Raw genomic sequence first — 15,909 nt, 5'->3', positions numbered from 1 at the left:
TATAGGACCGTTTGGCGACGTAAAAAAATACTAGTTTCCACAGTGGAATGAAAGGAGAGTAACGGAAAGTGTTTAATTTGCAAGTACATCAGACGAAAAAGTAGCTTTAGCGCGAGTTTGTGTAATCCGTTTTTCGGTTTGTATTTGCGTCTTTGAGTGCGTTTTTGCCTGGGACAGTAAGGTCGTATCGAGGTGAAATTTGTATGACGTACTGAGGTCGGTGGTCTCTTGGCGGTGTCAAAGTTTTAAGATTTGAAGTGAGGGCATCGAGGAGTTAGGGACGTTTATGCAGCGTATTTTGAGACGATGAGAAGAGACGCGCCGCGCCGCCTGGCCCAGTAAGTGTAGTTTGCTTTGATATAGGACCGTTTGGCGACGTAAAAAAATACTAGTTTCCACAGTGGAATGAAAGGAGAGTAACGGAAAGTGTTTAATTTGCAAGTACATCAGACGAAAAAGTAGCTTTAGCGCGAGTTTGTGTAATCCGTTTTTCGGTTTGTATTTGCGTCTTTGAGTGCGTTTTTGCCTGGGACAGTAAGGTCGTATCGAGGTGAAATTTGTATGACGTACTGAGGTCGGTGGTCTCTTGGCGGTGTCAAAGTTTTAAGATTTGAAGTGAGGGCATCGAGGAGTTAGGGACGTTTATGCAGCGTATTTTGAGACGATGAGAAGAGACGCGCCGCGCCGCCTGGCCCAGTAAGTGTAGTTTGCTTTGATATAGGACCGTTTGGCGACGTAAAAAAATACTAGTTTCCACAGTGGAATGAAAGGAGAGTAACGGAAAGTGTTTAATTTGCAAGTACATCAGACGAAAAAGTAGCTTTAGCGCGAGTTTGTGTAATCCGTTTTTCGGTTTGTATTTGCGTCTTTGAGTGCGTTTTTGCCTGGGACAGTAAGGTCGTATCGAGGTGAAATTTGTATGACGTACTGAGGTCGGTGGTCTCTTGGCGGTGTCAAAGTTTTAAGATTTGAAGTGAGGGCATCGAGGAGTTAGGGACGTTTATGCAGCGTATTTTGAGACGATGAGAAGAGACGCGCCGCGCCGCCTGGCCCAGTAAGTGTAGTTTGCTTTGATATAGGACCGTTTGGCGACGTAAAAAAATACTAGTTTCCACAGTGGAATGAAAGGAGAGTAACGGAAAGTGTTTAATTTGCAAGTACATCAGACGAAAAAGTAGCTTTAGCGCGAGTTTGTGTAATCCGTTTTTCGGTTTGTATTTGCGTCTTTGAGTGCGTTTTTGCCTGGGACAGTAAGGTCGTATCGAGGTGAAATTTGTATGACGTACTGAGGTCGGTGGTCTCTTGGCGGTGTCAAAGTTTTAAGATTTGAAGTGAGGGCATCGAGGAGTTAGGGACGTTTATGCAGCGTATTTTGAGACGATGAGAAGAGACGCGCCGCGCCGCCTGGCCCAGTAAGTGTAGTTTGCTTTGATATAGGACCGTTTGGCGACGTAAAAAAATACTAGTTTCCACAGTGGAATGAAAGGAGAGTAACGGAAAGTGTTTAATTTGCAAGTACATCAGACGAAAAAGTAGCTTTAGCGCGAGTTTGTGTAATCCGTTTTTCGGTTTGTATTTGCGTCTTTGAGTGCGTTTTTGCCTGGGACAGTAAGGTCGTATCGAGGTGAAATTTGTATGACGTACTGAGGTCGGTGGTCTCTTGGCGGTGTCAAAGTTTTAAGATTTGAAGTGAGGGCATCGAGGAGTTAGGGACGTTTATGCAGCGTATTTTGAGACGATGAGAAGAGACGCGCCGCGCCGCCTGGCCCAGTAAGTGTAGTTTGCTTTGATATAGGACCGTTTGGCGACGTAAAAAAATACTAGTTTCCACAGTGGAATGAAAGGAGAGTAACGGAAAGTGTTTAATTTGCAAGTACATCAGACGAAAAAGTAGCTTTAGCGCGAGTTTGTGTAATCCGTTTTTCGGTTTGTATTTGCGTCTTTGAGTGCGTTTTTGCCTGGGACAGTAAGGTCGTATCGAGGTGAAATTTGTATGACGTACTGAGGTCGGTGGTCTCTTGGCGGTGTCAAAGTTTTAAGATTTGAAGTGAGGGCATCGAGGAGTTAGGGACGTTTATGCAGCGTATTTTGAGACGATGAGAAGAGACGCGCCGCGCCGCCTGGCCCAGTAAGTGTAGTTTGCTTTGATATAGGACCGTTTGGCGACGTAAAAAAATACTAGTTCCCACAGTGGAATGAAAGGAGAGTAACGGAAAGTGTTTAATTTGCAAGTACATCAGACGAAAAAGTAGCTTTAGCGCGAGTTTATGTAATGTAGGTGACGTGTCGTTTGATTCGTTGACGCATTAGATATTCCGCGCACGGCTTAGTGTACGCGGACCTCTCGCTGTCACTTGGTCGGAGTGGCCGCCTTATAACTGAACTGGGACCAAGCGGAGCGCAGCGGAGTCGCATTGCAAAGTCGCTTGCTAAGTCGGGCGGCCTGGGGGGGGAACAAAATGCATGCTGCCAAGCCGCCATCAGACACCCCAGCCCCCAAGCAGGTGGGCGGCACAGGCGGCAGTGTGCACTTGGTCGCCACCAATTATATTAGGGGCGCTTCACCCCCGCCTGACACGCCGCACTCTTATCGGATTTCCTGTTCTTAATTCTCTCCTGGAAACTTTCTGACTGCTGCCTCACATCACTGATTGTTGTTTAGTTATTTTTATGCACTCCAATTGACTGCGATTTTTGTGTGTGTGTTTGATCTGTAAATTTCTGTTTTGCCTGCTAAGTCGGGAAGCTAGCTCATCCTTGGAATCGCACCACGGCATATCGGCTGCGAGCTGCGAATTCCTACGAATGACGGGCCGCATTTTGTGCCCCTTAACCCCCCCCCCCACTTCCCCTATCGCAATACTGGACCGCGCTTTCCGGCGCATTCCGTCCTTGGCGTACAATGTGTCGGCTGCCCTGTGTCCCACGCTCTTCACACTTTCCTTTTTTTTTTTGTTGTTACAGTCTATAGAAATCCCTCCACGTTTTCGGCAGGCACTTCATCTGTAACACTATGTTATGTGAATGGGCGGCACAAGTTGCAGCGTTGATTTATGCGGCATTAGGCATGTCTAGCAGTACTGGTACGTCTGTTTCGCATCTACTGTATTACGGAGGATATCTTGCCTTCGATTCTCTTCTGACAACTTGTTAATTGGCGCCACACAGCACAGCTTATGGTACTGATTATTGTAATGCTCCAGTTGTCAGGAATTTCGATGCACCTGTTTGATCTGTACATTCCTGTTGTTGTCTTGACAGACAGCATGACTGATATTAGCCGCCACACCGACGAGTGTCTTTTATTCCAGCCACCATGTGGCTCGACTACCATTCTACACTTTGGTTTCCCCACTTTATTATTCAGTAGCGCCTACTGTTGTGGAAGTTCTTCCTTCTTGCCTCACCTCAGACTTAGTGCTTGTTTTCACCTTTTGAGTCTCCAGTTCACTGCCTGTACAGCGTTTTCGTGTGTTCTCAAATGTAGTAAACATACCATCTACACACTATGTATTTATATATTTATATATATTTTTCTCTATCCTCCTCCATTCACTTTACACTTATATTACCTGTTTCTTTCGATCCTTCCTCATTTCTCTCCGTCGTTTCCTCTTTGCCCGATACATCCTCCCTCTTCTCACCATGGCTTCCTTCTCCTCCTCTCATCCTTACCCATATTACTATCCTCTTCAACTCTCTCAAACATACTTTCCTCATACACTCCCTCCCTCCCTCCCTCCCTCCCTTCTTTCTACAAACTGCTTTTTCTCCTCCCCATCTCTTTTTTTCCGCATTACAGCATGCAAAGCAGTCTATTCAAGTTCTGTGGTTAATACACACAACTCCGCTGCAAAAGCATCTGTTACTGAACTTGCAAGAGATAGCTTGCATGGAGGAGTGACTGCTTACGCAAAACTTACTCTGCACATTTGAGATACTGTACATGCAAGAGTTGCAGCACACACTATTCATGTTCTATCAGCGAAAACTGCTAAACGTGAAATCCTTCCTATTCATATCAGTATATCTGTACTTGCAAGTGTTACTGTATGCAGAAAGGTTGCTGCAAATGAAACAGTTACTGAATGTACAATAGGTATGGCACTACAAGGTTAAACACATGGTCTACTACCCTTGCAAGTTGTGCTGTCCTCTCAAGGTGTGCTGTCCTCTTGAGCTGTCCTCTCTAGTTGAGCTATCCTCTCAAGTTGAGCTGTCCTCTCCAGTTGAGCAGTCCTCTCAAGTTGAGCTGTCCTCTCAAGTTGAGCTGTCCTCTCAAGTTGAGCTGTCCTCTCAAGTTGTGCTGTCCTCTCAAGTTGTGCTGTCCTCTCAAGTTGAGCTGTCCTCTCAAGTTGAGCTGTCCTCTCCAGTTGAGCAGTCCTCTCAAGTTGAGCTGTCCTCGCAAGCTCTGCTGTCCTTCCAAGCTGTGCTGTCCACGCAAGCTGTACTGTCCTCGCAAGCTGTGATGTCCTCGCAAGCTGTGCTGTCCTCGCAAGCTGTGCTGTCCTCGCAACCTGTGCTGTCCTCGCAACCTGTGCTGTCCTCGCAAGCTGTGCTGTCCTAGCAAGTTGAGCTGTCCTCTCAAGTAGTGCTGTCCTCTCAAGTTGAGCTGTCCTCTCAAGTTGAGCTGTCCTCTCAAGTTGAGCAGTCCTCTCCAGTTGAGCAGTCCTCTCAAGTTGAGCTGTCCTCTCAAGTTGAGCTGTCCTCTCCAGTTGAGCAGTCCTCTCCAGTTGAGCAGTCCTCTCAAGTTGAGCTGTCCTCGCAAGCTCTGCTGTCCTTCCAAGCTGTGCTGTCCGCGCAAGCTGTACTGTCCTCGCAAGCTGTGCTGTCCTCGCAAGCTGTGTTGTCCTCACAACCTGTGCTGCTTCGTAAGCCGTGCTGTCCTCGCAAGCCATGCAGACCTCGCAAGCGGTGCCGTCCTCGCAAGCCGTGATGTCCTCGCAAGCCATGCTGTCATGCTGTCCTCGCAAGCTGTGCTGTCCTTGCGAGCTTTGCTGTCCTCGCAAGCTGTGCTGTCCTCGCAAGTTGTGCTGTCCTCGCAAGTTGTGCTGTCCTCTCAAGTTGTGCTGTCCTCTCAAGTTGAGCTGTCCTCTCAAATTGAGCTGTCCTCTCAGGTTGAGCTATCCTCTCAAGTAAAGCTGTCTTCTTAAGTTGAGCTGTCCTCTCAAGTTGAGCTGTCCTCTCAAGTAGAGCTGTCCTCGCAAGTTGAGCTGTCCTCTCAAGTTGAGCTGTCCTCTCAAGTAGAGCTGTCCTCACAAGCTGTGCTGTCCTCGCAAGCTGTGCTGTCCTCTCAAGTTGAGCTGTCCTCTCAAGTAAAGATGTCTTCTTAAGTTGAGCTGTCCTCTCTAGATGTGCTGTCCTCTCAAGTTGAGCTGTCCTCTCAAATTGAGCTGTCCTCTCAGGTTGAGCTGTCCTCTCAAGTAAAGCTGCCTTCTTAAGTTGAGCTGTCTTCTCAAGTTGAGCTGTCCTCTCAAGTAGAGCTGTCCTCACAAGCTGTGCTGTCCTCGCAAGTTGAGCCGTCCTCTCAAGTTGAGCTGTCCTCTCAAGTTGAGCTGTCCTCTCTAGATGAGCTGTCCTCTCAAGTTGAGCTGTCCTCTCAAATTGAGCTGTCCTCTCAAGTTGAGCTATCCTCTCAACTTGAGCTGTCCTCTCTACTTGAGCTGTCCTCTCAAGTTGAGCTGTCCTCTCAAGTTGAGCTGACCTCTCAAGTTGAGCTGTCCTCTCAAAATGAGCTCTCTTCTCAAGTTGAGCTGTCCACTCTAGATGAGCTGTCCTCACAAGTTGAGCTGTCCTCTCGAGCTGTCCTCTCAGTTTGAGCTGTCCTCTCAAGTAAAGCTGTCTTCTCAAGTTGAGCTGTCCTCTCAACTTGAGCAGTCCTCTCAAGTTAAGCTGTCCTCGCAAGCTGTGCTGTCCTTGCAAGCTAAACTGTCCTCCCAACCTCTGTTGTCCTCGCAAGCCGTGCTGTCCTCGCTAGCCGTGCTGTCCTCAGAAGCCGTGCTGTCCTCGCAAGCTTTGCTGTCCTCGCAAGCTGTGCTGTCCTCGCAACCTGTGCTGTCCTCGGAAGCTGTGCTGTCCTCGCAAGCTGTGCTGTCCTCGCAAGTTGAGCTGTCCTCTCAAGTAGTGCTGTCCTCTCAAGTTGAGCTGTCCTCTCAAGTTGAGCTGTCCTCTCAAGTTGAGCTGTCCTCTCATGTTGAGCTGTCCTCTCAAGTTGAGCTGTCCTCTCAAGTTGTGCTGTCCTTTCAAGTTGTGCTGTCCTCTCAAGTTGAGCTGTCCTCTCCAGTTGAGCAGTCCTCTCAAGTTGAGCTGTCCTCGCAAGCTCTGCTGTCCTTCCAAGCTGTGCTGTCCGCGCTAGCTGTACTGTCCTCGCAAACTGTGAAGTCCTCGCAAGCTGTGCTGTCCTCGCAAGCTGGGCTGTCCTCACAACCTGTGCTGCTTCGCAAGCCGTGCTGTCCTCGCAAGCCATGCAGACCTCGCAAGCGGTGCCGTCCTCGCAAGCCGTGCTGTCCTCGCAAGCCATGCTGTCCTCGCAAGCTGTGCTGTCCTTGCGAGCTTTGCTGTCCTCGCAAGCTGTGCTGTCCTCGCAAGTTGTGCTGTCCTCGCAAGTTGTGCTGTCCTCTCAAGTTGTGCTGTCCTCTCAAGTTGAGCTGTCCTCTCACATTGAGCTGTCCTCTCAGGTTGAGCTGTCCTCTCAAGTAAAGCTGTCTTCTTAAGTTGAGCTGTCCTCTCAAGTTGAGCTGTCCTCTCAAGTAGAGCTGTCCTCGCAAGTTGAGCTGTCCTCTCAAGTTGAGCTGTCCTCTCAAGTAGAGCTGTCCTCACAAGCTGTGCTGTCCTCGCAAGCTGTGCTGTCCTCTCAAGTTGAGCTGTACTCTCAAGTAAAGATGACTTCTTAAGTTGAGCTGTCCTCTCTAGATGAGCTGTCCTCTCAAGTTGAGCTGTCCTCTCAAATTGAGCTGTCCTCTCAGGTTGAGCTGTCCTCTCAAGTAAAGCTGCCTTCTTAAGTTGAGCTGTCTTCTCAAGTTGAGCTGTCCTCTCAAGTAGAGCTATCCTCACAAGCTGTGCTGTCCTCGCAAGTTGAGCTGTCCTCTCAAGTTGAGCTGTCCTCTCAAGTTGAGCTGTCCTCTCAAGTTGAGCTGTCCTCTCTAGATGAGCTGTCCTCTCAAGTTGAGCTGTCCTCTCAAATTGAGCTGTCCTCTCAAGTTGAGCTGTCCTCTCAAATTGAGCTGTCCTCTCAGGTTGAGCTGTCCTCTCAGGTAAAGCTGTCTTCTTAAGTTGAGCTGTCCTCTCAAGTTGGGCTGTCCTCTCAAGTAGAGCTGTCCTCGCAAGCTGTGCTGTCCTCGCAAGCTGTGCCGTCCTCGCAAGCTGTGCTGTCCTCGCAAGCTGTGCTGTCCTCGCAAGCTGTGCTGTCCTCGCAAGCTGTGCTGTCCTCGCAAGCTGTGCTGTACTCGCAAACTGTGCTGTCCTCGCAAGCTGTGCTATCCTCACAAGCTGTGCTGTCCTCTCAAGTTGAGCTGTCCTCTCAAGTTGAACTTACTCTCAAGTTGAGCTGACCGCTCAAGTTGAGCTGACCTCTCAAGTTGAGCTGTCCTCTCAAGTTGAGCTCTCTTCTCAAGTAGAGCTGTCCACTCTAGATGAGCTGTCCTCACAAGTTGAGCTGTCCTCTCGAGCTGTCCTCTCAGGTTGAGCTGTCCTCTCAAGTAAAGCTGTCTTCTCAAGTTGAGCTGTCCTCTCAACTTGAGCAGTCCTCTCAAGTTAAACTGTCCTCGCAAGCTGTGCTGTCCTTGCAAGCTAAACTGTCCTCCCAACCTCTGTTGTCCTCGCAAGCCGTGCTGTCCTCGCTAGCCGTGCTGTCGTCAGAAGCCATGCTGTCCTCGTAAGCTTTGCTGTCCTCGCAAGCTTTGCTGTTCTCGCAAGCTTTGCTGTCTTCTCAAGGTGTGCTGTCTTCTCAAGTTGTGCAGTCCTCTCAAGTCGAGCTGTCCTCTCATGTTGAGTTGTCCTCTCAAGTTGAGCTGTCCTCACAAGCTGTAATGTCCTCGCAAGCTGTGCTGTCCTCGCAATCTGTGCTGTCCCTGCAAGCTGTGCTGTCCTCACAAGCAGTGCTGTCCTCACAAGCTGTGCTGTCCTCACAAGCTGTGCTGTCCTCACAAGCCGTGCTGTCCTCGCAAGCTGAGCTGTCCTCCCAACCTCTGCTGTCCTCGCAAGTCGTGCCGTCCTCGCTAGCCGTGCTGTCCTCAGAAGCCGTGCTGTCCTCGCAAGCTGTGCTGTCCTCGCAAACTTTGCTGTCCTAGCAAGCTTTGCTGTCCTCGCAAATTGTGCTGTCTTCTCAAGTTGTGCAGTCCTCTCAAGTTGAGCTGTCCTCTCAAGTTGAGCTGTTCTCTCAAGTTCAGCTGTCTTCTCAAGTTGAGCTTTCCTCTCAAGTTGAGCAGTCCGCTCAAGCTGAGGGGTCCTCGCAACCTGTGCTTTCCTCGCAAGCTGTGCTGTCTTTGCAAGCTGTGCTGTCCTCGCAAGCTGTGCTGTCCTCGCAAGCTGTGCTGTCCTCGCAAGCTGTGCTGTCCTCGCAAGCTGTGCTGTCCTCGCAAACTGTGCTGTCCTCGAAAGCTATGCTGTCCTCGCAAGCTGTGCTGTCCTTGGAAGCTGTGCTGTCCTCGCAACCTGTGCTGTCCTCGCAACCTGTGCTGTCCTCACAAGCCGTTCTCTCCTCGCAAGCTGTGCTGTCCTCGCAAGCTGTGCTGTCCTCGCAAGCTGTGCTGTCCTCGCAAGCTGTGGTGTCCTCGCAAGCTGTGCTGTCCTCGCAAGCTGTGCTGTCGTCTCAAGTTGAGCTGCCCTCTCAAGTTCAGTTCCCCTCTCAAGTTGAGCTGTCCTCTCAAGTTGAGCAGTCCTCTCAAGTTGAGCTGTCCTCCCAAGTTGAGCTGTCCTCTCAAGTTGAGCTGTGACGTTGAGCTGTCCTCTCAAGTTGAGCTGTCCTCTCAAGTTGAGCTGTCCTCTCAAGTTGAGCTGTCCTCTCAAGTTGAGCTGTCCCCTCAAGTTGAGCTGTCTTCTCAAGTTGAGCTGTCCACTCAAGTTGAGCTGTCTGCTCAAGTTGAGCTGTCCTCTCAAGCTGAGCTGTCCTCTCAAGTTGAGCTGTCCTCTCAAGTTGAACTGTCCTCGCAAGCCGTGCTGTCCTCGCAAGCTGTGCTTTCCTCGCAAGCTGAGCCATCCTCGCAAGCTGTGCTGTCCTCGCAAGCCATGCTGTTCTCGCAAGCTGTGCTGTTATCGAAAGCCGTGCTGTCTTTGCAAGCCGTGCTGTCATCGCAAGCCATGCTGTCCTCGCAAGCTTTGCTTTCCTCGCAAGCTTTGCTGTCCTCGGAAGCTGTGCTGTCCTCTCAAGTTGTGCTGTCCTCTCAAGTTGAGCTGTCCTCTCAAGTAGAGCTGTCCTCTCAAGTAGATCTGTCCTTTCAAGATGAGCTGTCCTCTCGAGCTGTCCTCGCAAGTTGAGCTGTCCTCTCAAGTTGAGCTGTCCTCTCAAGTTGAGCTGTCCTCTCAAGTTGAGCTGCCCTCTCTACTTGAGCTGTCCTCTCAAGTTGACCTGTCCTCTCAAGTTGAGCTGACCTCTCAAGTTGAGCTGTCCTCTCAAGTTGAGCTCTCTTCTCAAGTTGAGCTGTCCTCTCTAGATGACCTGTCCTCTCTAGATGAGCTGTCCTCTCAATTTGAGCTGTCCTCTCAAGTTGAGCTGTCCTCAGGTTGAGCTGTCCTCTCAAGTAAAGCTGTCTTCTCAAGTTGAGCTGTCCTCTCAAGTTGAGCAGCTCTCTCAAGTTAAGCTGTTCTCGCAAGGTGTGCTGTCCTTGCAAGCTAAACTGTCCTTCCAGCCTCTGCTGTGCTCGCAAGCCGTGCTGTCCTCGCTAGCCGTGCTGTCCTCAGAAGCCATGCTGTCCTCGCATGCTTTGCTGTCCTCGCAAGCTTTGCTGTTCTCGCAAGCTTTTCTGTCCTCGCAAGTTGTGCTGTCTTCTCAAGTTGGCAGTCCTCTCAAGTTGAACTGTCCCCTCATGTTGAGTTGTCCTCTGAAGTTGAGCTGTCCTCTCAAGTTGAGCTGTCCTCACAAGCTGTAATGTCCTCGCAAGCTGTGCTGTCCTCGCAAGCTGTGCTGTCCCTGCAAGCTGTGCTGTCCTCGCAAGCAGTGCTGTCCTCGCAAGCTGTGCTGTCCTCGCAAGCTGTGCTGTCCACGCAAGCTGAGCTGTCCTCCCAACCTCTGCTGCCCTCGCAAGACGTGCTGTCCTCGCTAGCCATGCTGTCCTCAGATGCCGTGCTGTCCTCGCAAGCTGTGCTGTCCTCGCAAACATTGCTGACATAGCAAGTTTAGCTGTCTTCGCAAATTGTGCTGTCTTCTCAAGTTGTGCAGTCCTCTCAAGTTGAGCTGTCCTCTCAAGTTGAGCTGTTCTCTCAAGTTGAGCTGTCCTCTCAAGTTGAGCTTTCCTCTCAAGTTGAGCAGTCCGCTCAAGTTGAGCTGTCCTCCCAAGTTGAGCTGTCCTCTCAAGCTGAGCTGTCTTCGCAACCTGTGCTTTCCTCGCAAGCCGTGCTGTCCTCGCAAGCTGTGCTGTCCTCGCAAGCTGTGCTGTCCTCGCAAGCTGTGCTGTCCTCGCAAGCTGTGCTGTCCTCGCAAGCTGTGCTGCCCTCGCAAGCTGTGCTGTCCTCGCAAGCTGTGCTGTCCTTGGAAGCTGTGCTGTCCTTGCAACCTGTGCTGTCCTTGCAACCTGTACTGTCCTAGCAAGCCGTTCTCTCCTCGCAAGCTGTGCTGTCCTCGCAAGCTGTGCTGTCCTCGCAAGCTGTGCTGTCCTCGCAAGCTGTGCTGTCCTCGCAAGCTGTGCTGTCCTCGCAAGCTGTGCTGTCCTCGCAAGCTGTGCTGTCGTCTCAAGTTGAGCTGCCCTCTCAAGTTCAGCTGCCCTCTCAAGTTGAGCTGTCCTCTCAAGTTGAGCTGTCCTCTCAAGTTCACCTGTGCTCTCAAATTGAGCTGTCAAGTTGAGCTGTACTCTCAAGTTGAGCTGTCCTCTCAAATTGAGCTGTCCTCTCAAGTTGAGCTGTCCTCTCAAGTTGAGCTGTGCTCGCAAGCTGTGCTGTCCTCGCAAGCTGTGCTGTCCTCGCAAGCCGTGCTGTCCTCGCAAGCTGTGCTGTCCTCGCAAGCCGTGCTGTCCTCGCAAGCCGTGCCGTCCTCGCAAGCTGTGCTGTCCTCGCAAGCTCTGCTGTCCACGCAAGCTGAGCTGTCCTCCCAACCTCTGCTGTCATCGCAAGTCGTGCTGTCCTCGCTAGCCGTGCTGTACTCAGAAGCCGTACTGTCCTCGCAAGCTGTTCTGCCCTCGCAAACTTTGCTGTCCTAGCAAGCTTTGCTGTCCTCGCAAATTGTGCTGTCTTCTCAAGTTGTGCAGTCCTCTCAAGTGGAGCTGTCCTCTCAAGTTGAGCTGTTCTCTCAAATTGAGCTGTCCTCTCAAGTTGAGCTTTCCTCTCAAGTTGAGCAGTCTGCTCAAGTTGAGCTGTCCTCTCAAGTTGAGCTGTCCTCTCAATCTGAGCTGTCCTCGCAAGCTGTGCTGTCCTCGCAAGCTGTGCTGTCCTCGCAAGCTGTGCTGTCCTCGCAAGCTGTGCTGTCCTCGCAAGCTGCGCTGTCCTCGCAAGCTGTGCTGTCCTCACAAGCTGTGCTGTCCTCACAAGCTTTGCTGTCCTTGGAAGCTGTGCTGTCCTTGCAACCTGTGCTGTCCTCGCAACCTGTGCTGTCCTCGCAAGCCGTTCTCTCCTCGCAAGCTGTGCTGTCCTCGCAAGCTGTGCTGTCCTCGCAAACTGTGCTGTCCTTGCAAAATGTGCTGTCCTCGCAAGCTGTGCTGTCCTCGCAAGCTGTGCTGTCGCCTCAAGTTGAGCTGCCCTCTCAAGTTCAGCTGCCCTCTCAAGTTGAGCTGTCCTCTCAAGTTGAGCTGTCCTCTCAAGTTGGGCTGTCCTCTGAAGTTGAGCTGTCCTCTCAAGTTGAGCTTTCCTCTCAAGTTGAGCAGTCCGCTCAAGTTGAGCTGTCCTCTCAAGTTGAGCTGTCCTCTCAAGCTGAGCTGTCCTCGCAACCTGTGCATTCCTCGCAAGCTGTGCTGTCCTCGCAAGCTGTGCTGTCCTCGCAAGCTGTGCTGTCCTTGCAAGCTGTGCTGTCCTCGCAAGCTGTGCTGTCCTCACAAGCTGTGCTGTCCTTGCAAGCCGTGCTGTCCTCGCATGCCGTGCTGTCCTTGCAAGCTGTGCTGTCCTCGTCAGCTTTGCTGTCCTCGCAAGTTGTGCTTTCCTCTCAAGTAGTGCTTTCCTCTTAAGTAGTGCAGTCCCCTCAAGTTGAGCTGTCTTCTCAAGTTGAGCTGTCCACTCAAGTTGAGCTGTCTGCTCAAGTTGAGCTGTCCTCTCAAGCTGAGCTGTCCTCTCATGTTGAGCTGTCCTCTCAAGTTGAACTGTCCTCGCAAGCTGTGCTGTCCTTGCAAGCTGTGCTGTCCTCGCAAGCTGTGCTGTCCTCGAAAACTGTGCTGCCCTTCGCAAGCTGTGCTTTCCTCGCAAGCTGTGCTGTCCTCGCAAGCTGTGCTTTCCTCGCAAGCTGACCCGTCCTCACAATCTGTGCTGTTCTCGCAAGCCGTGCTGTTCTCGCAAGCTATGCTGTCATCGGAAGCCGTGCTGTCTTCGCAAGCCGTGCTGTCATCGCAATCCGTGCTGTCCTCGCAAGCTTTGCTTTCCTGGCAAGCTTTCCTGTCCTCGGAAGCTGTGCTGTCCTCTCAAGTTGTGCTGTCCTCTCAAGTTGAGCTGTCCTCTCAAGTTGAGCTGTCCTCTCAAGTTGAGCTGTCGTATCAAGATGAGCTGTCCTCTCAAGTTGAGCTGTCCTCTCAAGTTGAGCTGTCCTCTCAAGTTGAGCTGTCCTCTCTCGATGAGCAGTCCTCTCTAGATGTGCTGTCCTCACAAGTTGTGCTGTCCTCTCAAGTTGAGCTGTCCTCTCAAGTTGAGCAGTCCTCTCAGGTTGAGCTGTCCTCGCAAGCTGTGCTGTCATCGCAAGCTAAGCTGTCCTCCCAACCTCTGCTGTCCTCGCAAGCCGTGAGGTCCTCGCTAGCCATGCTGTCCTCAGAAGCCGTGCTGACCTCTCACGCTTTGCTGTCCTCGCAAGCTTTGCTGTTCTCGCAAGCTTTGCTGTCCTCGCAAGTTGTGCTATCTTCTCAAGTCGTACAGTCCGCTCAAGTTGAACGGTCCTCTCAAGTTTAGCTGTTATCTCAAGCTGAGCTGTCCTCGCAACCTCTGCTTTCCTCGCAAGCTCTGTTGCCCTCGCAAGCTGTGCTGTCCTCGCAAGCTGTGCTGTCCTCGCAAGCTGTGCTGTCGTCGCAAGCTGTGCTGTCCTCGCAAGCTGTGCTGTCCTCGCAAGCTGTGCTGTCGTCTCAAGTTGAGCTGCCCTCTCAAGTTCAGCTGCCATCTCAAGTTGAGCTGTCGTCTCAAGTTGAGCTGTCCTCTGAAGTTGAGCTGTCCTCTCAAGTTGAGCTGTCAAGTTGAGCTTTCCTCTCAAGTTGAGCTGTCCTCTCAAGTTGAGCTGTCCTCTAAAATTGAGCTGTCCTCGCAAGCTGTGCTGTCTTCGCAAGCTGTGCTGTCCTCTCAAGCCGTGCTGTCCTCGCAAGCCGTGTGGTCCTCGCAAGCTGTGCTGTCCTTACAAGCCGTGCTGTGCTCGCAAGCCGTGCTATCCTCGCAAGCCGTGCTGTCCTCGCAAGCCGTGCTGTCCTTGCAAGCTGTGCTGTCCTCGCCAGCTTTGCTGTCCTCGCAAGTTGTGCTTTCCTCTCAAGTAGTGCTTTCCTCTTAAGTAGTGCTGTCCCCTCAAGTTGATCTGTCTTCTCAAGTTGAGCTGTCCACTCAAGTTGAGCTGTCTGCTCAAGTTGAGCTGTCCTCTCAAGCTGAGCTGTCCTCTCAAGTTGAGCTGTCCTCTCAAGTTGAGCTGTCCTCTCAAGTTGAGCTGTCCTCTCAAGTTGAGCTGTCCTCTCAAGTTGAGCTGTCCTCACAACTTGAGCTGTCCTCTCAAGTTGAGCTGTCCTCTCAAGTTGAGCTGTCCTCTCAAGTTGAGCTGTCTTCTCAAGTTGAACTGTCCTCTCAAGCTGAGCAGTCCTCGCAACCAGTGCTTTCCTCGCAAGCTGTGCTGTCCTCGCAAGCTGTGCTGTCCTCGCAAGCTGTGCCTTCCTCGCAAGCTGTGCTGTCCTCGCAAGCTGTGCTGTCCTCGCAAACTGTGCTGTCCTCGCAAGCTTTGCAGTCCTCGCAAGCTGTGCTGTCCTTGGAAGCTGTGCTGTCCTCGCAACCTGTGCTGTCCTCGCAACCTGTGCTGTCCTCCCAAGCCGTTCTCTCCTCGCAAGCCGTGCCGTCCTCACAAGCAATGCTGTCCTCGCAAGCCATGCTGTCTTCGCAAGCCGTACTTTCCTTGCAAGCTTTGCTGTCCTTGCAAGCTGTGCTGTCCTCGCAAGCTGTGCAGTCTTCGCAAGCTGTGCTGTCCTCGCAAGCTGTGCTGTCGTCTCAAGTTGACCTGCCCTCTCAAGTTCAGCTGTCCTCACAAGCCGTGCTGTCCTCGCAAGCTGTGCTGTCCTCGCAAGCTGTGCTGTCCTCAAGAGCTGTGCTGTCCTCGCAAGCTGTGCTGTCCTCTCAAGTTGAGCTGTCTTCTCAAGTTGAGCAGTCCTCTCAACCGGAGCTATCCTCTGAAGTTGAGCTGTCCTCTCAAGTTGAGGTGTCCTCTCAAGTTGTGCTGTCCTCGAAAGTTGAGCTGTCTCAGCTGTCCTCGCAAGCCGTGCTGTCCTCGCAAGCTGTGCTGTCCTCGCAAGCTGTGCTGTCCTTGAAAGCTGTGCTGTCCTCACAAGCTGTGCTTTCCTCGCAAGTTGTGCTGTGCTCGCAAGCTGTGCTGTCCTTGCAAGCTGTCCTGTCCTGGCAAGCTGTGCTGTTCTCGCAAACTGTGCTGTCCTCGCAAGCTGTGCTGTTCTCGGAAGCTTTGCTGTCCTCGCAATCTGTGCTGTCCTTGCAACCTGTGCTGTCCTCGCAAGCCGTTCTCTCCTCACTAGCCGTGCTGTCCTTGCAAGCCATTCTGTCCTCGCAAGGCGTGCTGTCCTTGCAAGCCGTGCTGTCCTCGCAAGCCATGCTGTCCTTGTAAGCTTTGCTGTGCTCTCCTTGCATGCTGTGTTGTCCTCGCAAGCTGTGCTGTCGTCGCTAGCTCTGCTGTCGTCTCAAGTTGAGCTGCCCTCTTAAGTTCAGCTGCCCTCCCAAGTTGCGCTGTCCTCTCAAGTTGAGTTGTCCTTTCAAGTTGATCTGTCCTCTCAAGTTGAGCAGTCCTCTCAAGTTGAGCTGTCAAGTTAAACTGTCCTCTCAAGTTGAGCTGTCCTCTCAAGTTGAGCTGTCCTCGCAAGCTCTGCCGTCCTCGAAAGCTGTACTGTCCGCGCAAGCTGTGCTCTCCTCGCAAGCCTTGCTGTCCTCGCAAGCCGTGCTGTCCTCGCAAGCTGTGCTGTCCTCGCAAGCCGTGCTATCCTCGCAATCTGTGGTGTCCTCGCAAGCCGTGCTCTCCTCGCAAGCCGTGCTGTCCTCACAAGCCGTGCTGTCCTCGCAAGCCATGCTGTCCTCGCAAGTTGTGCTGTCCTCGCAAGCCGGCTGTCCTCGCAAGCCATGCTGTCCGCGCAAGCCAAGCTGTCCTCGCAAGTCGTGCTGTCCTCGCAAGCCGTGCTGTCCTCGCAAGCTTTGCTGTCATCGCAAGCTGTGCTGTCCTTGCATGCTGTGTTGTCCTCGCAAGCTGTGCTGTCCTCGCTAGCTCTGCTGTCGTCTCAAGTTGAGCTGCCCTCGTAAGTTCAGCTGACCTCTCAAGTTGAGCTGTCCTCTCGTTGAATTGTCCTCTCAAGTTGATCTGTCCTCTCAAGTTGAGCTCTCCTCTCAAGT

General features: G+C 52.0%; 1 protein-coding gene across 1 annotated transcript; it reads right to left on the bottom strand.

The window, feature by feature from the left end:
• Positions 1 to 4,956: 4,956 nt before the first annotated feature.
• Positions 4,957 to 15,591, bottom strand: LOC124585283. Its single transcript, XM_047131388.1, has 12 exons — positions 15,414 to 15,591; positions 13,668 to 15,178; positions 13,110 to 13,585; positions 11,305 to 12,577; positions 10,077 to 11,249; positions 9,543 to 9,797; positions 8,653 to 9,246; positions 7,807 to 8,562; positions 7,570 to 7,733; positions 6,660 to 7,516; positions 5,942 to 6,570; positions 4,957 to 5,892 (listed from the first exon to the last, which is right to left on the bottom strand). The coding sequence occupies exons 1-12, from the start codon at positions 15,589 to 15,591 to the stop codon at positions 4,957 to 4,959; spliced, it is 8,802 nt and encodes a 2,933-aa protein (XP_046987344.1).
• Between the last annotated feature and the right edge of the window lie 318 nt (positions 15,592 to 15,909).

This window comes from Schistocerca americana, unplaced genomic scaffold, assembly GCF_021461395.2.
Source record: "Schistocerca americana isolate TAMUIC-IGC-003095 unplaced genomic scaffold, iqSchAmer2.1 HiC_scaffold_493, whole genome shotgun sequence".
Taxonomy (NCBI): Eukaryota; Metazoa; Arthropoda; class Insecta; order Orthoptera; family Acrididae; genus Schistocerca; species Schistocerca americana.
Note: the sequence above shows the minus strand (reverse complement) of the source record. Positions and strands in the feature narration are given on the sequence as shown.

Excerpts from the sequence above, each read along its gene's own strand:
- LOC124585283 (XM_047131388.1), bottom strand. The coding sequence starts at position 15,591 with ATGGCTTGCGAGGACAGCACGGCTTGTGAGGACAGCACGGCTTGCGAG. Across the intron at positions 9,247-9,542 it reads AACTTGAGAGGACAGCTCAA|CACAGCTTGCGAGAACAGCA; the intron begins GTAGAGAGGGCA and ends TTTCGATAACAG. Across the intron at positions 8,563-8,652 it reads AGGTTGCGAGGACAGCACAG|CTTGCGAGGACAGCACAGCT; the intron begins GTTGCGAGGACA and ends AGGACAGCACAG.